A 22,305-nucleotide genomic window follows, 5' to 3' on the forward strand; every position below is an offset into this window, starting at 1 on the left:
GTGGGATGCAGGAGGGAGTCTGGGGGTGAAGTGTGGGTGGGGCCACACCTGGCTGTTTGGGGAGACACAGTCTCCCCCAGCCTATGATACCTACCGCCCATAGACTTAGGCCCCAATCCTGCAAGTTGGTTCATATATACAGGTGCCTTATAAAACTCTACAATAGACAAATAGTGCTATCAGTTCAGTAACTTTCACAAGCACTAAATTTACACAGAGACAATATGACTTAAGGAGAGCAATGGAAAGTAAGAATCTTTATCCACCCTTGCAAAGTGTACTGAGAGATTCTGTGTCAGGTACTGGTCCTGTAAAATGATTCTGCACAGGCAGAAGGGTCGGCTCTTGTGGATCACTTTCCAGAATTGGTGCCTAAGTGGACTGAATAAAGAAAACTGAATTACTGACACCCTACCACTAGATGGACCTTAAAATTACATTTACCTTTTACCTGAACTGAGCTGTATTAGTGTGCAAATCCAAAAAAAAATCCCTTCCATCTGTTTTCCCAGACAAGGGCTGTGAGGCTAATAGGTGCCATGTAAACCAGTAAAAGACTTTTAACAAAGTTATGTGTCATCTTTGTGAGAGATAAACAAAATTATTATTTGGATGAGCACTCAGGTTTTCTGTTTGGCACAGAATGAAACTCAAGAAGTATATTACATGTTTGCACACAGATGGGTTTTTAAAATTAATAACATCGGCTTCCTTTAGACCAACAATTTTCTGAAGATATTATAAAAGTTATGGTCTATATGCTTGAGAGGGCTAACAACTTAATACCAATAAAATATTCACAGATTTTAATGAAAAATTTTAAAATTATAATAACATTGTTCTGCCATGTTGTGACCCCAGCACTGCACTGTGCAAGAGAATCAAGAAATGATAATGACCAGTTTGGTTTCCCCATCCAAATACATCCAGTGAAACACAATAAACCATATATACATTATTTAGTTTTAATTTTAATTAGAAAAAGCTGTTAGTAGTGCAAGTAAGTACAATTAAAGTGAGTGTGAGCATCTTTTGTGTACACCTTGGCAGTTTCTACTGTGAGAACAATGTGAATGGGAGAGATTCAATATCTCATTAAAAAACACAAAGGCAAGATGCACAACATATTCACTGCATACTTGAGATACCAAAATAAGGTGTCACTTGCAATAGATTGTGCAGACATAAGTTCTTTAGGAAAGGGACAGTCATTTTCTATAGGTCTGTGCAGCACCTAGCGTAACAGGGTCCTAGCTAGGTCAGCTTCTGTGCACTACTTCAATAGAAATATAAAATCAATAAGATCATGTGTGCTCTCAGGGCTTTGTTGATTCCTGCAGGTTAACTCCTCCCTCCCCCCACAGTGGGACTCAGAAGTTCACCTGGGCTGCTTGGGCTTGGTTCTTTGCAGAAAAAAATAAGGGTGTCTTCACTGCAGAGTTAACCTGAGTTAGCCTTGCCCAGGTGTGAGCTATCTACAGGGGAAAGGGGGGGACATAGCAGAAAGCCAGATACACAATGCCCACTGCCCCACTACCTAAGAGGGAAAGAGGGAACAGGGCAGAGACACACACACCCCAATACCCATCCTCCCCACCACCCTACAGAAGAAAGGGAGAATATGGCAGATAGATAGATATCCTGATCCCCTCCTGCCCCAGCACCTACTGGGGAAGGGGAGAACACAGCAGAAACAGACACCCCAATTTCCTTCCACCTCAGTAGCTACTGGAGAAACAGGTAACATGGCTGAGAGTCAGACATCCCAACCCTCTTCAATCCTACCACCTAGGGTTTGTCTTCACTGCCAATTTAGCCCAAGTGACCAGCATCCAGGTGTGAGCAGGCACATTGCAAAGCCCTGCTTGAGTTAGTGTCCTCACTGGTGCTGCGCTCCCCGTTGTGTGTCACTATAACTTCTGGGGACACATCCTGTTCTTCTTTGTGCTTCCGCTCTATGATTCTTCCCTTGTGAATTGTGGGAGAACTTGTCTGTCCTTCTGGGCACTGGGCAGAACTTTGGGACTATTATTGCAAAGGGGGTTGGTAACCAGCTCAAGGCCTTGTCTTCACCACTAATAGAGGTGTGTTTTTATACAGAGGGAACTAACATGTATGAGCTACCCTGAGGTAAAACCACTGTGAAGACAAGGCACTTTAGTTGTAACATGAGGTAAACTAGGTGAAGTCAACCCCAGGCAAGAGTATTGTGTAGACCTCACCTGGTTTACTTTGTGGTAAAACTAAAGTGCCTTGTTTCACTGTGGTTTTACCTTGGGATAGCTCACAAGCCTGTTACTCGGAGATTAAAAAACACACCTTTTTAGCATTGAAAACAAGGCCTCAGCAAAAGCCTGACTCTGGCTCTGTTCTAACTCCAGATAAGCCAGTTACCCTCAGTTGAAAGCACTTCTGAACTTTGGTGAGAGGGATTTGTGTGTCGACACAAGGGGATTAGGAGCAACTCCTGAGTAAGAGCCCAAGTTAACTCTGCAATGGAGTAATACTCTCCCCAAGACATTCTCTCCCAAGTTGACGGCACCAAAAAGAATTGTTGCTCAGGTAGATTGCTTAGAGTTTCATAATATGATCTACTTCTTTATTACATGCTTTGATGGTCAGTGAAATAGTCAACACTTAAAGCACCATCACTGGATCTGAGTCAGCACTCACTGAGATGAATGGGGCTGCTCACACTTGTCAGTACTATGGCTGCAAGCTCTCCACAGACATGCCTTTACTCTTGTTTCAACTCTTGAGAGAGATGCTGGTATGCACTACTGCCTAGGAGGGCCCCAGCTCATGCTTTCCTCCATAAAGCAAAATCCTCCAGCTACAAGGAGAGTCACCAATTTGAAGTTAAATTCTAGTGAGTGAGGGGAGCCTGGAGCAGCATATGTGGGAGGGAGTCTCCTTCCCATGAGCAAGAGGGGCTCAGGACTGGGTCTGTATGAGAAAGTGTCCCCCTGAAGAATGAGGAAGGCCCAAGAGAGGGTCTCTGTAAGGGAATGTCCCCCTGAGGAGCAAAGGAGGAAACAGGACGGGGTCTGTGTGAAGAGTCAATCTGCCTCCACGTGCATTTCCCATCAGAAACTGTTTACACTCCCCAATAGGCCACAGGCTGAGGGAAGGGCGGGGCAGTCCTTGGCCTCTGGGGCTATTGGGAAGGCTGCGCCTTTCAGAGGCGAGGCACTATATAGAGGCAGGCAGGGGCTGGTGGCAGCTTGCTTTTGAAGCAGAGTGTTGGTTGGTTTCACTTGTGCAGTGCTTGCAGTGGAGGCTATGAAGGAGATGTGTGGGTGAGGATTGGCTGGACAGCCCCGGGGGGCTATTTTATTGTAGCTGCAGTGAAGTTTTGGGGGTGGTCCCTGTCCCCCTTCTCTGGTTATATCAGGTGTCCTTGGACTTGGCTACTTTCCCTGGGGTCCTTCTTTTTACCCTGGCTGTGGGGGGTGGAGGTTTCCCCAGACCTGTTTATTTTCCTTGGACCCTGGTGTCTGAGATTTTGGTGGTGGGCTTTAAAAGGGGTGAAATTCTCTCCTAGAGGAGCTCTGCTATGGCAAACCATATGGCCAGGCTCTTCTCTAATGTCTAGTTGTCTCCATTTTCCCTATATTCCATACTGCTTTACACCCCCTTTCTCCCCCCCCCCTTTCTTGGGAGAGGGGAGCACCTGAGGCTAGTTTCCCTGTGAGTTTTTTTCACAGCCCTGAGTGATGCAGCTAGATCAACCTAAGTTTTATGTCTATACTAGGCCTAATCTCCTTCTTTATGTGCTTTGATGAGCAGTGAAATAGTTAATACTTAAAGCCCCATCACTAGCATCTGAGTCAGCACTCACTGAGATAATTGGGGAAGCTCACACCTATCAGAGCTATGGCTACAAACTCTCCACAGACATGGCTTTACTCTTCACTCGGCTCTTGGGAGAGGTGCTTGTATGTGTTCTTGCCACATAGAGCTCCAGCTCGTGCCCTCCTCCATAAAGCAACATCCTCCAGCTACAAAGGACAGTCATCAATTTGAAATTAATTTCTAGTGAGTTGGGGTGGGGACCTCGGGCAGGTTCTGTGTGAGGGAGCCTCCCTCTCAATGAGTGAGACGGATGGGGGGAAGGGCTGTGTGAGGGAGTCCTTCCTTCCCCCTCCTCCCATAATGAGTGAGGGGTCCCAGGGCAGCATCTGTGTGAGAAAGTCTTTGCTTCCCTCTGCCAATGATTGAGGACAGCTGAGGTCAGGGTCTGTGTGAGGGAGTCTTCCAACCCCAAATGGGGGGTGGGGGCAAGTCAGGGTTTTTGTGAGGAGTCATGAGTGAAGTGGGGACACAGGTCACAATCCGTGTGGGGTGTCCTGGATAACCACGCAATCTCCCTGCATGTGCACTTCCTACCAGGGACTGTTTACACTCCCCAGAGGCTTGAGGGGGATGGCCTCTTCCTGCAGGGGCTGGTGGGATGGCTGTGACCAGTGGAGGTTTCATTATGTTGCAGACTGTGCTGCACTGTACCATATAAAGGTAGGGCAGCGGGGCTGGGTTGTTTTTGGAATGGAGTGTTGGTCCATTTAGCACTCATGGAGCTTGCAGCAGAAGACATGAAGGAGATGTGAGGGTGAGGATCTGCTAGGCAGCTCTGGGGCAGGGCTGAGGGCTACTTTATTGTAGCTTCAGGGTAGCTTTGGAGGTGGCCTCCAGGGCCCTCCTCACCTGGCTGTTTGGGGGAGGTCTTTGGACTTGGCTGTTTTCCCCAAGCTTCTGCTTTTTCCCCAGGCGGTCTGGCGTGGTTGTTCCTGGACCCAGCCACTCTTTCTGAGACCTCCAGTTCAGGGTCATGGTCACACTTACTAAGCCTTAGACAGGGCGAAGTGAGGCCCCAGAGGAGCTCTGCTGTGGAAAACCATATATGGCCCTTCTTTAATGCCTGCTTGTTTCGCTCCCCTCCATCCAATCATGCTGCTTCACATCCCTTCCTCCCCATTTTGGGATATTGGGGGGGGGGGGGGAGGGAAGGGGAGGTCGGTCTGCTTGAGGCCAGCGTCTCACCTTCCTACTGACTGAGCCCAGTCCACATGTTCCTGATCAGCATGTGTGGGAATGCTAATTGTCTTTACTCAACCATGTCTTTCCCCAATGATGGCTATGGGGTCCCTTCAGCCCATTTGTTTTACTCATCTTCTGCTGTCTGTTAACCTGTGTTTAAAGCACCCCAACCTAGAGTGACAGGGATTTGTGTGTGAACAGGTCAGAGCAACACCTGAGTAAATGCCCAAGTTAACTCTGCAATGGAGAAATGTTCTCCCCCAAGACATTCTCTCCCAAGCTGATGGCACTGAAAAGAGTTTCAGTGATCCACATCTTGCTTTCATGTTTTGTTGGGCATTGAAATAGTTAACTTTCAAAGTATCACAGGCATCTGTTTTAGCACTAAGATGAGTGGGGCAGCTCATGCCTGTCAGAGCTGTGGTGCAAGCTCTCTGCAGACATGGCTTTACACTTAGGAGATTCAGCTCTTGAGAGGGATGCCTGTGCCCTGTGAGGGCGGCAGAACTCCATCCCCTTGTTGTTTCCCCTCTCTCTCTTCTCCTCCTCCCCCACTCCATACAGGACAATGAAACATGATTGATTGGGGGCAATGCACTCCAAAACAAGGGCACAAGTGGTTAACAGACCACCTGGGAGGGTTTGAGCCAATGAGCAGAGTTTGGAGGGGGGAAAAAGAAGCTGGAGCTGCCCCAGATGGATTTCAGCAGCACAGAAAGATGCTGAAGCCCAGGGTTGTGCGAAGTCCGAACTAAGCTGCTTGAAAGAGAGCCAGCTGCTGTACGGGTGATTGTGCCCACATGGGTCCCCTTTTTTGGAGAGCGAGACCCACCATTTTGAGCTCTCAGCGCACACCAATGTCTGAGTGTGTGGACAGGTTGGACTGACCTGGGGGGGTGGGGCAGGGTTGCATTGTTGTGGGGCAGAAAGTCTGTGTGTGTTTTGCTAGGTTAGAGGTCAGGGCTGTGGTGTGTATGTTGTTCTGGAGCTGTAATGTTTGCTAGAAATTCTACCCTGGATTTACTCCTGACTTTGCCTGGGTTAGATAAAAGTGGTGTTCTATTGTTGTGTGGTACTTTTCACAGGGGTTAACTCTGACCTCTAGGAGGAGGGTTGGTGTTTGTGCAGAAGCATGTGGCTAGGACCCTTTCCCCAAACCAGGGAATCCCACACCTGACATGCTGGTATGTATTGCTGCCAAGTAGACCTAGGTCATGTCCTCTCTAAAGCAAAATCCTCCAGATACAAGACAGAGTTGCCAGTTTGAAATTAATCCCCAGTGAATGGGGGCACAGGGCTAGGGCTGCGGTCTGTGTGAGGGAGTCTCCCCACCAATGAATGAGTGGAACTGGGTCAGTGATTATCCCCCAAGGACTGGGAGGGGGCAGCAGGCCAGGCCAGAGTCTGTGGGAATTTCCTCCCAGAGACTGAAGGGAGCTAGGGACAGGATCTGTGTGGGGAGTTCTGGACAACTAAGTTTCTCCCCCCCCCCCACCATGCACTTCCTGCTCACCACAAGTTGAGTAAGGGTGTCAACTTTCTAGTTGCACAAAACAAACACCCCTGCCCCTTCCCTGAGGCCCAGACCCCCATTTGCTCTCCCCCACCCTCACTCACTTTCACCAGGCTAGGGCAGGGGATTGGGGTCTGGGTGGGGGGAGAGGGCTCTGACTGGGGGTGTGAGCTCAGGTGGGGCTGGGGATCAGAGGTTTGGGGAGAGGGCTCTGGCCTGGGCCAGGGGGGTGGGGTGCAGGAGGGTGGTATGGGCTCTGGGCTGGGGGTGAGGGCTCTGGGTGGAGCCAGAAATGAGGGGTTCAAGGTGTGGGAGAGGGCTCTGGTTGGGGGCAGGGGGTTGAGGTCTGGGGGTGGGGATGGGCTCTGGGGTGGGGCTGGGATGAGGGGTTTGGGGTACAGGAGGGGGCTCAGGGCTGGGGCAGAGGGTTGGGGGGGTCCAGGTTGCAGGCTCTGGGAGGGAGTTTGGGTGCAGGAGAGGATTCCAGGCTGGGGCAGTGGGTTGGAGTGCAGGAGGGGGTTGGGGCACAGGGTCCTGGCAGCACTTACTGCAGATCCCAGGAAGTAGCCTCCAGGTCCCTGCGGCCCCTAGGCACATGGGAGGCTCTGCATGCTGCCCTTGTGCTTGCAGGCACTGGCCCCACAGCTCCCATTGATCATGGTTCCTGACCAATGGGAGCTGCAGAGCTGGCCCCTGGGTGGGGGCAGTATGCGGAGCCTCCCTGGCTGCCCATGGACCCTGGAGCTTCAGGGACTTGGCACCTGCTTCGAGGAGATGCACATAATAAAATTCATTCTGCACTTGGACATAAATTAGAGGGAATGCTGCCCAGTCCATACATTACTGCTAAGGGAGTGTGGAAATCCTCATTGGGCCTGTGTCACACTCAACAAGGTCTGTTCTCAGTGATGGCTATGGGGTCCCGTCCATTCATTTTTTTATTCATCTTCTGCTAAGTTCAGTCTTGTCAGGGTTAGGAAAAAGGTAATTTTAAAAAATTGATGGCAAATGCTATTTTAAATAAAAGGAATACTTGTAGCACCTTAGAGACTAACACATTTATTTGAGCATAAGCTTTCGTGAGCTACAGCTCACTTCATTGGATGCATTCAGTGGAAAATACAGTGCATCCGATGAAGTGAGTTGTAGCTCACGAAAGCTTATGCTCAAATTTTAGTCTCTAAAGTGCCACAAGTACTCCTTTTCTTTTTGTGAATACAGACTAACATGGCTGCTATTCTGAAATCTATTTTAAATACCACTTAGTCTTTGTCTAGACTAGGATATAAAGGTGTGATATCGCTGACAAATCTAACAGACAAGGCTCCCTGCTGTTAAAGCCACTGAAAACTCAAGTCAGTTTAACACATGTTAAATGCAATGTTTCAGAGTAGCAGCCATGTTGCCTGTGAAAGCTTATGCTCAAATAAATTTGTTAGTCTCTAAGGTGCCACAATTACTCCTGTTATTTAAATGCACTGTGTCCTGTTGTCAACATTAGACTCTTTCAGTATGTTGGCTACACCATGAGTTGGCTGAGGAGATCTCTGGCCTGCTGATACTGTCTTTTATTAAACCTTGGAATACCAGGGATATTCCAGAAAAGGGTTAATGTTATACCTATGTTCAAAAAGGGTGAGCTCACTGACATAGGTAACTAACTATATGTCAGTTAGCCTGACATCAGTCCTGGCAAAATATGGAATTTAATTGAGAGAATTAAAAGGACAAATATAATTAAGGCCAATCAATGTGGGCTTATGGAAAATAAGTCTTGTTATACAAACCTGATTCTACTTGAGATGACAAGATAAAGGTAATTGCACAGATTTAGTATACATAGATAATACAAAATCATGTCATCTGCAGATTTTATCAGCAGTGAAGATTGGCAAGTCATAAATGCGGACAGGGCAGTCGCACAATGTGATCTGCATCATTTGGTAAATGGCACATTCAAGAAAATGTATTTTAATACAGCCAAATGCCAAATTATAAATTTAGGAACAGAGAATGCAGGCCAGGCTTACAGAATGGATGGGGGCCAATATTCTGGATGGTGGGTAACTCTGAAAAGGATGTAGGGGTTATGGTGGGCAAGCAACTCAATATGAGCTCCCAGTGTAATGTTCTGGCAAAAAAGGGCTAATCCAGTGCTTGGCTAAATCAAACGGAAGTTTGTAAGTAGGAAGAGGGAAGGGATTTTTACCTCTGTATACAGCACTGATATGACTGGTACTGGAATACTTGCGTATAGTTTGGTGTCAATATTTTTAGAAGGATTGAGCAATTGGACTGTAGAAAAGAGCCACAAAAATGGTCTGAGGGCTGTTCACTTCTAAAAAGAAACCAAGTCAGGAAGATGTGACTTTAGTCATTGCCTTTTATTCCCCTCCCCAAGAGGCTGCTTCCTTATCCTCTGCTTCTGATGTTTAAGATTGTAAATCATTATCCCTATGCTCATTCTCTATCATGAAGTGGCTGAACTAGCTTTCCTCCCCTCTTTTGCAGCTCCTTTAATACCTGACTCTCTGCCACTGCTGACGAGCTGTTCTCTCCAGCTGATGTGTTGTGATGGAACCACAGAGATTCTGTGAACATGAGAAAACAAACTTTAGTTTAGGACTAACACAAATTGGGTCAGCTTTGCTTCTCTTGCAGACATACTTTCACTATCAACTTTCTTTCTAGAGTCTTGTCGTCCCTAGGAAAAGTGTTCTTAACTTGTTAGCTAACTTGAATTAATACACTTTCGCCAGGAGAACCTTGCTGAACCTGAGAAGAACTGGCCACTTTATACCTCTGCTATCCTCCTAAGCTACAGTTGGATGTGCAGAGCCTGTTCCCCATATGGTAGGCCCAGATTTGGAGTGGGGAGTCTGTATCTCCATGCTCCTTTCCCTTCCTGGCTCCAGCTGGTAATGCACTCTTTACTGCCCCCACCACCTTTCCTTCTTGTGTAGCCCCTCCAAGTTTACCAGGGGCCTGGAGAAATCTGGAAGAAGTGGGACTTGGTAGTTGACTGGTGGTGAAGTAGGTCCAGATGTGCCACTGAGACATGGGTGGTGATTGTTATACAGATTCATGATCATTTGGTGAAGAGGGTTCCTGAGATACTGCCACCTCCAAAACGAACTGCTTATAAATTTCATAGTGCTTTAAAATTGATGTGCAAAAGGAAATAGCTTTAAAAATTGGGGTGGAGTTTGTGCTGCAAATTCAGTGTTACTTGATGAAGTTCCCAAAATGCATCCCACAAAACTACTTTTTAATTTTTAAAATGTGCTAAAATCCACATGGATAATTAAATTGTCTTGAATGTTATCCTGCAACAAGGGCAGGGATATACTTTTGGTGAAAATTTGGGATCATCTAGCCAAAGGGGTCCTCAGATACAGGCCTGTAATAAAGAGCTCATTTTAATATTTGTTTTAAAGCCCATCTGCAGAAGAATGGTTTTTAAAATTGGTATGATACAACAGTGGCTGGGCTAGGATACCTTTTATAGGGGTAGGGGAAGAACACACATTGTAGAGGTTCAAAATGTCTTCTCCATCTCAGTCCTCATATGCGGTGGAAAGTTATATAGAGTCCCTTCTCCTACACTCCCCCTGAAGTGAAACAGGAAGTCTGGAGCTCCCCCTTTCCCACTTACTGGTGGTAAACATGCTCCTCGCAGCCCATTTCTTACCATTTCCCCTCTTCCCTATCTCCTCTCCAGCCCTACTTTGGAGCTGTTAGTGGAGGGGCAGTGGGGTCTTCCCAGAAAGACACTTCATTCCTACCACCATAGGTACTTCAGTTATGCCCCCAGATTACCACCACTTTTCTCGGAAAATGGTTTATAAGGCTTATTTTGCTTATCTTTAATTGACACTGGTTTACTGTATCTAATACATAACTAAAAGCAAACCAGTACTGAGATGTTTGCTGCATATGTCTTCATCTTGCTGGGTTTGGAGTTAGCAGAAAATTGAAAACAACTATAATTTGAAAAAAGGTGGGGAAACAGAACAAATGTAAAACTTGAAAGTAGTCACTGTTATCTTTACTGGCTCAGTGACCAGCTTCATCCACCTGACTCTATATGTAAATAGCTTGAATTAAGGTCTTGAGTATGGCAGCAGTAAATTTCTTTTCCTCCTAAATCTATATTGGTTACTAAAATATAATGCTTTCATTATCATTGCAGTGCCATTAATTTGACCTCTTGCATTTGGATAAGCTCATGGATAATCATTACTTTCTCTTTAGTCAGGATTAAGTCTGGCTTCCAACTTGGCACCTTCTTACCACTGTGGGTGAAAAAGCAGAGGTTGGCTTTGAAAGTGTAGGCTAAAGTGGTATAACCATTGACTACAGTAAGAGTACCATTTCTGGCATTGGTTATATTTAACATTACTGTTTCCTGCAACAGAAATTCTATGCTGGAGAATCAGCCTCAGAAGCACTATGGAATAACCTCTCCAATTAGCTTGACTCCTCCTAAGGAAATAGATTATATTTACACTCAGAAATTAATTGAAGCCATGAAGCCATTTGGAGTATTTGAAGATGAAGAAGAACTAAATCACAGGTATTACTTTTAATATAATTGAAACACATTGCTTGAATCTATTTTAAAACCAAGTCTAATGATGATTCTCATTACAGGCTGATTGTTCTTGGTAAATTGAATAAATTAGTCAAAGAATGGATTTCAGAACTCAGTGAGAGTAAGGTAAACATTTTTAAATTTCCAATTTAAGAAACAAATTAAAAGAAAACAAGTACTTTATTTCTACTATTCAACTTATTTTCTTGCATTCATAGTGATAATTGTCAATCTTGTATTCTGGAGTCTGTCCTCTGACTTTCTCCAAAGGAATAATAAATTTTCCATCTACATATTGGGCAATAGGCTTGTAGCAATTGTCACTCAAGTTAAGGCTTGGAAGATTTTAACTACCTAGATCTAGGGTGACGGGATGTCCTGATTTTATAGGGACAGGCCTGATATTCGGCCTCAGCCAGGCCAGGAGCGCAGCCTTTCTCCATCTTGTTCCTGTGGAGATTAAGTGTGACTGGCCCCACTCAGTCCCCAGCCAGCAGTGTGGAAGTTGTCTCTGGGCAGGAAGTGTTGAGCAGCAAGGCGGCCGCTACCACTGCTTCCTCCTTGCAGCCCTGACCAGGGGTTTCTGCTCTGCCCTGCCAAAACCACAGCCAGCCTACCTCCCTCCCTCCCCTCACCCCTTGTCTTCACAAGGATCAGGTGCTGCTAGGCCTGAGGCAGTGCAGGGAGCCCTCTGAAGCACTGCTGTTGCAGACCCCCTTGCTCCAGTAACAGCAAGGCTTCAGAGGGCTCCCTGCATGGCTGCAAGACCAGTGACACCTGATCCCAGCAGGCACGCCCACTGTTGGGATTTATAGTTTTTTCATCAATTTCAGCATCAACAGAAATTGTCATTTACTGACAGTTACTAATTAAAATTTAATCCTGCTGAGCCTCCCAATAGAGCAGAGAGTGACATTCTAGCCTTGACTAAAGTTTTAAAAATATCTGTCTGGCAGTGAAATAACTACTTGTAGTTATCAGAATGTCAGTTATGATCCAGTTTATATCCTGCACTGGCTGTATTTAATTTATTACCTGGCTCTTCAGATTCACATAAATGGAAGTATCTCTTATCTACACTGGAGATGTTACTTCTAAAGTAATAAATGCATCCATTGTATTTTTGTAAATCCTTCAGGAAATGACTGCCACCATGATTTCATATTGCTGTTACTTCAGTTGGCTAGAGAACATTGGTAGGGTAAAAAAAAAAAGTTCTTACTCCAGTGACAACCTTTTGTACCTGAGCAATCCAGTATGTTGCTGTTCATTAAGGAAGGCTAAGCCAATGTCCCCATAGAGCTATTTTTATTTTTGTTTAGAAATTACTGAGATCTTATTTTCCAAATTATTTCATATGTAGTAACTGCACTTTATCTATTGAAATCTTATTAACTGCCAAAACAAGCCACTTAAACTCAAAGTGCTAATATAGCTTGTAGGGCTTTAGACCTTGGGAACCAAGAGCTGTTTTTTTAAACTTGTATTTCTGCTCTATTTATAGAACCTCCCACCTTCAGTTGTAGCAAATGTTGGTGGAAAAATATTCACATTTGGCTCCTATAGGCTTGGAGTACACACCAAAGGTATGTCTTTTTTAAAGTGTCTAGTCATACACTGTTTCAGACTAACTGCTTGATTAACTGAAGATATATGGGGTATTTTTGCAGGTGCTGACATAGATGCTCTTTGTGTTGCTCCTAGACATGTGGAAAGATCAGATTTCTTTCAGTCATTCTTTGAAAAGCTAAAGGTTCAAGATGGAATCAGGAATTTAAGAGTAAGTGGTTTGGTTTTTTTTAACTTGTATTCAGAGTAATAAACTTGTCCATGTTAAAGGGACACTGTCAACTGGAACTCTTAAACTGACCAGTTTCACAAAATTACAGTTGCTGACAATAGGCTTCAAATAATATTGTACACACAATGCTGTTAAAACACTAAGGTTGCAAAGTCAAGTACTCCAATTCTGATATTTCCTACCTAAAGTTGGAACTGTGCAACTTTAATCAACCCATTTGTGTATATGCATTACAATAGTGGATCACATAGTGTTCTTTCTACAAGTTTCCACTACTTTTGTGTGCCCAATTTGAGAGACCCTGAGAAAAAGCATGTCCTACATGGTTTGCATTATACTGCACTTAACATGTTTAAATCACAGCTCCCATTGATTTCACTTGCAGTTGAATGCCCAGCATTTCTGCAAAATCAGGCACCAAGGTCTAAAGTTAGGCATCCAGACAATGAGGAACACACACATTTAGTGAAATTTTTGGTTGTAAGTGACTTGCCTAGATTACATAGGAACTGTGCAGCAGAGGCAGGGATAGAATTCAGTTATCCAGGAAGAAAAGGAGTACTTGTGGCACCTTAGAGACTAACAATTTATTTGAGCGTAAGCTTTTGTAAGCTACAGCTCACTTCATCAGATGTATTTGGTGGAAAATACAGAGGGGAGATTCCACCAAATACATCTGATGAAGTGAGCTGTAGCTCACGAAAGCTTATGCTCAAATAAATAAATTAAAATAAATTTCCTTAGTCTCTAAGGTGCCACAAGTACTCCTTTTTCTTTTTGCGAATACAGACTAACACGGCTGCTACTCTGAAACCAGTTATCCAGGACAGCATTCAGCTGCTTTAACCAGGAAACTGTCCTTCCTTTTCCTACAGTCCCCTGTCTCATTCTCTACGTGCCTTCCAGCTTCTGCAACATGAGGCAGGGGTCCTATAGGAACAGCCTCCTTTAATAGACATGCTCTGAGGATGAATTGGGGATGTACATCTTGTGCACTGAATGAGGCAAGGGTCCTGCGGGAAAAAAAATAATTAAAACTGTATCATGCAGGCACACAAGGGGGTCAAATTAAGGTTGAACAGGCAACCTTAATTTTGGCATTTCCTAAATTCTGAATGCTTTTAAAAGAGCATTAAGGTTGCAATATAGTGGTTTTTAATAGCTTCCCATAATTGTTTTTTCAGTTTGCCTTTTTTTAAAATTAACTCCTTCATGTTGCATTATACTAATGTCCACAGGGTCAGCAGCAGGACTGGAACCTTTAAACCTGCCACACAGACTCTTGCCCACTTGAACTAACTGGGTAACTGATAGGTTGTTTTGGTTTTTATTCCATAATGGTTACAGTAAACGAAACATGTGAGAGAAGGCTGGTGTCTTTCTCCTCCTGCTATCCCCTGCAACATATAATATAGCCTGAATCAAACGCTCAGGTGTGTGAACTGCTCCATTCATCTCAGGTGAATGGGGCAGGCGTCTCCTAGATCCTGGCACACATAAGGGAAAGGAGAATATGGGACTGACATACACCCCTCTCTTAATTCCTTCCTGTAGTCTCTCTCCAACCACCTACATGTCATCCCTCACCTTGCCCCTTACACCTGCTCCTCATCCTGAGTCCCCAACCCTTCTACCCTGCCACCCATCCCCATGTATCTTCCTCCCCTCCCATGAAGCATTTCCTTGTGTAATGTTTTTCTTTTCAAAGATAGTTTGAGTGCACTCAAATACAAGTTTCCAAAATAAAAAAAATCCTTTGACGGAAGCAGATTTTTAGAAACATGCTTACATTTTTTTGTCCTGACTTACTTATATTTTTGGCTAACGGCAAGATTAGAAGTTACTGTGCCGGGTGTTGCTCAGGTTCAGTGGTAGTAATATGTTCCTTTGAGCTGCTCAGGTCTTGTGCCTTGTGGCTGGCTAACAAGCCTTTGGGGTTCTCTTTCTGCTAGGGTGACGAGACAGCAAGTATTGAAAAGTTGGGAGGGGGCGGGGGGAAATAGGAGCCAATATAAGAGAGAGACCTAAAAATCAGGACTGTCCCTATAAAATCGGAACATCTGGTCACCCTACTTTCTGCACATACACAGTGTAAACAATTGGCATGTGAGCATTAGGCAGGTGCATCTCTAGAGAGCTAAGCTTCCTGGGAAATACTGTTCAGTTTTGCTCTCCCAAAGAGTTAATGGGTGCCTTGTATACTTGGAGTAAATGCCAAGCAACTGAGACCATTTTGCACATGATCAGAGTCATTGCTTGATTCCCAGGTCTGTGCAAAAAAGTTGACTAACTCTGTCAACCTTAAGACAAGCTTTTTTTGGGGGGCAGGAAGCTGTATCTTAGGAAAATGACCCTAAACTTGGTTCAGTAACTCTGCCCAGTGCCCCCCTGAGCTAATCCTAATTTCAATACTTAGCAAATTGGTGGAAACCATAATAAAGAACAGAAGTATCAGAAATCTAGATAAATATAATGTATTGGGGAAGACTCTGTAACGATCTTGGGGTTCATTAAATAACAAACCATTCAATGAGAGGAATAAAACTTTAATAAAATAAACTGGAGAGCTTCTGTAGTGAGCTGCTGCACACAGCCAGTTTGGTGGTCCCAATGCCTGCCTCCAGGGCACATCTCCAAATTCTTGTGCTCATAATACCCTTGAGGGAGCATCTCTAAATTATACTCTTCTACAAACATATCCCTACAGACTCAACATGGCTTTTGCAAACAGAAATCATGTCTTACCAATCTATTGGAATTCTTTGAGGGTGTCAACAAACATGTGGATGAGGGTGAACCAGTGGATGATAGCATACTTAGACTTTCAGAAAGCCTTTGACGAGGTCCCTCACCAAAGGCTCTTGAGCAAACTAAGCCATCATGGGATAAGAGGGAAGGTCTACTGATGGATCAGTAACTGGTTAAAAGATAAGAAACAAAGAGTAGGAATAAATAGTTTCAGTAATGGAGACAGGCAAATCGTGGGGTTCCCCCAAAGACCTGTACTGGGACTTGTGAGATGGCAAAATTTGCAGATACAGAATTATTCAAGATGGTTAAGTCCAAAGCTGACTGAGAAGAGTTACAAAGGGATCTCACTTGCCTGAGTAACAAAATGGCAGATGAAATGTAATATTACATTTTTAAAAAAACCAACCCAATTACATCTATATAAAGGTGGTGTCTAAATTAGCTGTAGAAAGAGATTTTGGAGTCATTGTCGATAACTCTCTGAAAACATCCATTCAATGTGCGATGGCTATCAAAATAAAGTTAGGAACCATTAGGGAAGAGATGATAAAATGGAAAATATCATAATGCTACTATATAAATTCATGGTATGCCCACACCTTGAATGCTGCGTGCAGTTCTTGTTGCACCATCTCCCAAAAGATATATTAATTGGAAACAGTACAAAGAAGGGCAACAAAAATGATGAAGGGTCTGGAATAGTTTCTGTATGAGGAGAGATTAAAAAGACTGGGATGGATCAGCTTGGAAAAGATACGACTGAGGGGGGATATGAGGTCTATGCAACCATGACTGGTGTGAAGAAAGGGAATAAGGACGTTGTGTTGACCCCTTCACATAACGCAGGGGCCAGCCGATGCTCTGAAGAGACAGCAGGTTTAAAACAAACAGAAGAAAGTACATTTCATACAACTTACAATTAACCTGTGGAACACATTGCCATAGGATGTCGAAGGCCAAAAGTAGAACTTTTTAATTTTAAAAAATAAATAAATTAAATTTAAGTTCATGGAGGATATCCATGGCTATTACACAAGATGGTCAGAAATGCAACTCCATGCTCCAACTGCCAGAAGGTGGGACTGGATGACTGGATAGATCACTTGAAGTTACCCAGTTCTGTTCATTACCTTTTGGTCATTTGGCAATGTTATAAGACTGGATAATGGGTTAGATGGACCATTGACCTAGTATGGCCGTTCTTATGTTCTCATGTACTCAAATTTCAAGGCAATCCAAGTAATCATCTAAATTTTAGAGGAGTTGCATTTTAAACCAAGCTTTTTTCAACTTTTGAAGGTAGCTGAGCATTAACTGCTGTCAGCTGCAATCTTATTGATTACAGCAGACAAATGTAAACACCCTTTTTTAAAAAAAGTGGACTTTCCACCTTCCCAAGAGAAATGGGAAGACTAACTAAGTATTGTATTGCATATATGCAAAATGGTCTAGCAAATTGATTTGTGTTAGTACTTTTAAATATTGGTGAAATACTTTTTCTGGCCTTACATCCGGGGGGGGGGAAACAAAAGGTCAGGAGGTGAAACACAAGACTTGCTTTTTAAAAATGCAAAAACTATTGGGCATTTTCCCTTCCCACTTTACAGGCAATAGAAGATGCGTATGTACCAGTTATCAAGTTTGAATTTGATGGTATTGAGGTAAGAATTAAAGTTTAGTGTCTTGTTAAAATGCCGATTGATTGGTTTTTTGCTTTGGAATTTTAATGATGTATCAGCTGGTTCTGGTCTCACTGGCACAACAAACTATTTTGCAAGGTTATTCATTAGTACCCCAAAGTGTAAGGGCTTGTGTACACAGCTCTGCAGTTCAGATTACGGGATGTGAATTGCAGCATGCACCAAAGTGCTACACTGTAACTGCAACATGTGGACACTGCTGGCATGAACTAAAAGGCACCTAGCTTGGGTTAAGACTATGTTAACGTGAGCTAGTTGCCTTTTAGTTCATGCCAGCAGTGTCCACATGGGGAGTTGCAGTGTAGCACTTTGATGCATGCTGCATTTCAGACCAGCTTTAAGGGATGTCTACACTGCAAAGAAAAACCCATGGCTGGCCTAAGTCAGCAGACTCAGGCTGAGAGGCTGTTACATTGCTGTGTAGTGCTCGGGCGCAAGCCCGGAAGTCTAAGACTCTCCCACCCTGCAGGGTCCTAGAGCCCAGGCTCCAGTCCAAGGCCTGAAGTTTACACAACTATGAAACAGCTCCACTGCCTAAGCCCAAGTCAGCTAGCACAGGCCAGCCAGAGGTGTCTAATTGCTGTGTAGACATACCCTAAGAGCTCATCTAGTTTGGGGTGGGCTGGATTCACACACTAGTTTGCTGCAGTCTCGTTGTTTGTGCCCTCTGCTGATGTGAATTAACAGTCCTCTTTCAAAGAGGACTAGATCAAAGCATGTTAACAGACTGTTAATGTATGTCAGCAGAGTACTTGAACGGATAGTCCTAGTGTGGGCTAGATTCATACCCCAGCTTGCCACAAACTAAATGTTCACATAGACAAGTCTTTAAAAGACTACAAAGTCAGTCAGGCTCTCGTGGGGCATGCCTTTCCCCAGATTGCATTACACTAAACTTCTATTTTAGGATATGTCTACACTAGAAATGTAAATTGAGCTATATTAGGTTGATTTACAGCCACCTCAGTAATTACTGCTGGGTACATGTCCACCCTACCCTCCTTGAGTCGGTGCTGCATGTCCCCACCAGGGATGCTTCCACTGACCTGAGAGAGGCTGTGTGGGGAGCTCAGAGGCCTGTGTCTCAGCTCTGCTGGCAGCTCACCCCACAGGGTCCCAGCAGGCTGCCCCATCCCCGTTTCCCACCAGGAGCAAGAGGAGGGAGAAGCCGCTCAAGGCTTTTCAGCTCCCCACTGGGAGCAGAGCAGCCTTGTCAATTTCCTGGTAGGGAACAGGAGCAGGGCCTGGTAGCCCAGGGCTTTTTGCCCCAGCTCCCAGCCAGGAGCAAGGTCTAGCCACCCAGGGCTCCTGCCATGAAATTGACTGACAGCCAACAGCTGAGGTAAGTGACAGAGACTGCATTGCCCTAATTACATGGATGTGAGTCCTACGCTTCTCGTGAAGGTGGAGTTATGATGTCTGTGTAGCAGGGCGCTTACCTCATCAGGAGCAAGGCTGTAGCATAGACACTGACATAATTAGGTTGGCATAAGCTGCCTAACTGTGTCATGTAGACTAGGCCTTAGTAGAAAAAATATCTGTGGGATGAAAATCGGAGCTAGGGTTTTGAGATACACACGTTCCTACTCAGTGACCCCCTTTCTTCTCCCCTCTGCCCCTGAAATGTATAGCATGAATTGACTTGAGTAAATGTGATGGGACTTTCAAGGAAGAACACATCAGATTAATGAAGCAGAAGAGACTTGCCATCTTTTAGAACAGAAGTTTCCAGTTTATGTCCCTGAGGCTGCTTGTGACCCTTCAAGGAAACTTAAATATTCATTTTTCTTATAAATTAAAAATGTGTTCCCTGAGCCACACTCTTAAAATGAAGTGTTTGAATTAGCTCTTGCTGCAGTGAGTGGAGAGTGTTGCAGAGGAAGGCAGTTCTGTGGAGTAGTTCTGGTGGGATCCAGATGTGTGCTGAGCAGCTACTGTCCCTTCTCTGCTGTACCCCTTAGCTTCCCGCTGGCTGGCTACTATATTCTAGCAGAGGGAGGTAAGTGGCTCATTTGCTCCAGAGACCAAGAGCAGGATTTTGTCTCCAGAAAAAAGAAAAGGAGTACTTGTGGTACCTTAGAGACTAACAAATTTTATTACAGCATAAGCTTTCGTGAGCTACAGCTCACTTCCTCGGATGCATACAGTGGAAAATATAGTGTAGAGATTTTATATACAGAGAACACGAAACAATGGGTGTTACCATACAGACTGTAACAAGAGTGATCAGGAAAGGTGAGCTATTACCAGTGGGGGGGGGAGAAGGAAGGGAACCTTTTGTAGTGGTGATCAAGGTGGGCCATTTCCAGCACTTCACAAGAACAATAGGAAGGGAAATAAACAAGGGGAAATAGTTTTACTTTGTGTAATGACACATCCACATCCAGTCTTTATTCAGGCCAAAGTTAATTGTATCCAGTTTGCAAATTAATTCCAATTCAGCAGTCTCTCGTTGGAGTCTGTTTTTGAAGCTTTTTTGTTGAAGGATAGCCACTCTTAGGTCTGTAATCAAGTAACCAAAGAGCTTGAAGTGTTCTCCAACTGGTTTTTGAATGTTATAATTCTTGACGTCTGATTTGGGTCCATTGATTCTTTTACGTAGAGACTGTCCAGTTTGACCAATGTACATGGCAGAGGGGCATTGCTGGCAAATGATGGCATATATCACATTGGTAGATGCGCAGGTGAACAAGCCTCTGATAGTGTGGCTGATGTGATTAGGCCCTATGATGGTGTCCCCTGAATAGATATGTGGACACAGCTGGCAACGGGGTTTGTTGCAAGGGTAGGTTCCTGGGTTAGTGTTTTTGTTGTGTGCTGTGTGGTTGCTGGTGAGTATTTGCTTCAGGTTGGGGGGCTGTTTGTAAGCAAGGACTGGCCTGTCTCCCAAGATCTGAGAGTGTGCTGGGTCATCCTTCACGTTCCAGCGTCTCTTGGAGCAGTGCAGAGGGAGCCACAGGAGCTGGTTGAATATATTAGCTGGGCAAAATAATAAACCAGTATTTGCAAAAACCAGTTGCTCAAACAGCAAGAGAGCCATATAGGACAAACGTGAACGTTTGAGGAGCAAAAGTTGAGGCAGTGGTGCCAAACAAAGACTGTCTAAAAGTTCCTCATTTAAGTTCTGGTTCACAGTATCTGCCAGTTGCAGGGAATGCTGTCAGAAGTCAGTAGTGTGTCTGAGGATCAGGTTGCTAGTGATACTTGTTCTATGGTTAATACCTAAACAGTACATCAGAAGGTCTTGGCACTGTATATTATACTTTAACTCTTCACAAAAGTATCTTATTGTTAACAATCCAACTTAAACTGTCTAAATACTAAATGTACATCAAGGAACAGGAGTTGCAAAATGAGAGGGAGTTTTCAGAAAACATGGGTAACAATTGAGGTTTTTTGAGTCTTTCCTGTTATGGATCACTATCTTGGCAAGATATTGTATTTTGGGTCCTTATTTCCTTAATAGAGATTAAGCACTGCTTTCATACAAGTAGGCCAGACTGCTATTTATCTCTTCTCTTCCCCGCTCCCCCCAAAAATGAATTGTATTACTATATTGCCTTAATATATTGACAAGACAAGTCAGAATACTCGGAGCAGTACATCTGCTCTGATGGGCAGATAGCTCCTAGAAAAGTACAACTGTTAGCAGAGTAGTATAGTGTTGCTGATATGACTAAATAAATCAAAATGTAAAAATTCAGAGGACAGGAGATTAAGAAACAGTACTGAAAACTAAGGATGTAAATATCGGTTAAAGTTAACTGGTTAAACAATTAAAATTATATCTTTAACTGAGGTTGCTCTGGCCAGGCTAGCACAGTGGGGGTTCCTGTGGCCGTTCCAGCCAACCTGGCATGGCAGGGGTAACAGTTAAGGTCGATAAACGTAATGCTTACCAGTTAATCTTTTACATTCCTACTGAAAACAGCATCTGGTAATTGTTGCTTTTTTTTTTTTTGAAGCAAATCTTCCTTGTCAGAGTCTAGAATACTTCTTAACATAGTGTGGGGGGGGGGGGGAAGCACACATGACTATATAGCCATAGCAAAGGATATAAAGTTCAAGGCCCACGTTCTTCAAGCTGAGCTTTACCTGGTACAAGTTAATGGGAGGAGCATGGGCAAAGATTGCTTTAAGATACCCTTGCATTCTCCTGATTACAGTTGTGCTGGTCTACTGCATAATAGGGGTCTGAAGACCTGTGTAGCTCATGCTAGGTTTTCCTGCATGTAGGGATCAGCCCCACAAACACCCTGACAATGTCCCATATGCTGGGTCACAAGGAGGGGGTTGCATAACGTTACTGTTGTGGTTCTACATCCACTCAAGGATTCCTGGATGTAGGGAGAATGTGATGCTCTGGTGGCTCGAAGCTTAACAGGCTGAAAGAAAAGGAGTACTTGTGGCACCTTAGAGACTAACAAATTTATTTGAGCATAAGCTTTCATGAGCTACAGCTCACTTCATCGGATGCATTCGGTGGAAAATAAAACTTCAAAAACAGACTCCAGCGAGAGACTGCTGAATTGGAATTAATTTGCAAACTGGATACAATTAATTTAGGTTTGAATAGAGACTGGGAGTGGATGAGTCATTACACAAAGTAAAACTATTTCTCCCCCCCACCTCACCCCCCACTGTTCCTCAGACATTCTTGTTAACTGCTGGAAATGGCCCACCTTGCTTGTCACCATGAAAGCTTTTCTTCCTTCCCCCTCCCCCTGCTGGTGATGGCTCATCTTAAGTGATCACTCTCCTTACAGTGTGTATGATAAAACCCATTGTTTCATGTTGTCTGTGTGTGTATATAAATCTCCCCACTGTTTTTTCCACCAAATGCATCCGATGAAGTGAGCTGTAGCTCACGAAAGCTTATGCTCTAATAAATTTGTTAGTCTCTAAGGTG

General features: G+C 44.2%; 1 protein-coding gene across 4 annotated transcripts in view; it reads left to right on the forward strand.

Moving 5' to 3' along the window:
- Nucleotides 1–3,195: 3,195 nt before the first annotated feature.
- PAPOLG (poly(A) polymerase gamma) overlaps nucleotides 3,196–22,305 on the forward strand; it is a 63,583-nt gene continuing 44,473 nt past the window's right edge. For 2 of the 4 annotated variants that reach the window (XM_043511952.1, XM_038396711.2), the window contains exons 1-6: nucleotides 3,196–3,299; nucleotides 10,968–11,126; nucleotides 11,204–11,270; nucleotides 12,649–12,730; nucleotides 12,815–12,924; nucleotides 17,304–17,357. In XM_043511952.1, the coding sequence (XP_043367887.1) occupies nucleotides 3,283–3,299; nucleotides 10,968–11,126; nucleotides 11,204–11,270; nucleotides 12,649–12,730; nucleotides 12,815–12,924; nucleotides 17,304–17,357 (489 nt within the window). In that variant the 5' untranslated portion in view covers nucleotides 3,196–3,282. Of the gene's footprint in view, nucleotides 3,300–3,939; nucleotides 4,039–4,391; nucleotides 4,516–10,967; nucleotides 11,127–11,203; nucleotides 11,271–12,648; nucleotides 12,731–12,814; nucleotides 12,925–17,303; nucleotides 17,358–22,305 lie in introns of those variants that run through there. The other 2 variants (XM_038396710.2, XM_043511953.1) reach the window with 2 other exon arrangements.

The sequence above is a fragment of the Dermochelys coriacea genome, chromosome 3 (genome assembly GCF_009764565.3).
Source record: "Dermochelys coriacea isolate rDerCor1 chromosome 3, rDerCor1.pri.v4, whole genome shotgun sequence".
In the NCBI taxonomy this organism is placed as follows: domain Eukaryota; kingdom Metazoa; phylum Chordata; order Testudines; family Dermochelyidae; genus Dermochelys; species Dermochelys coriacea.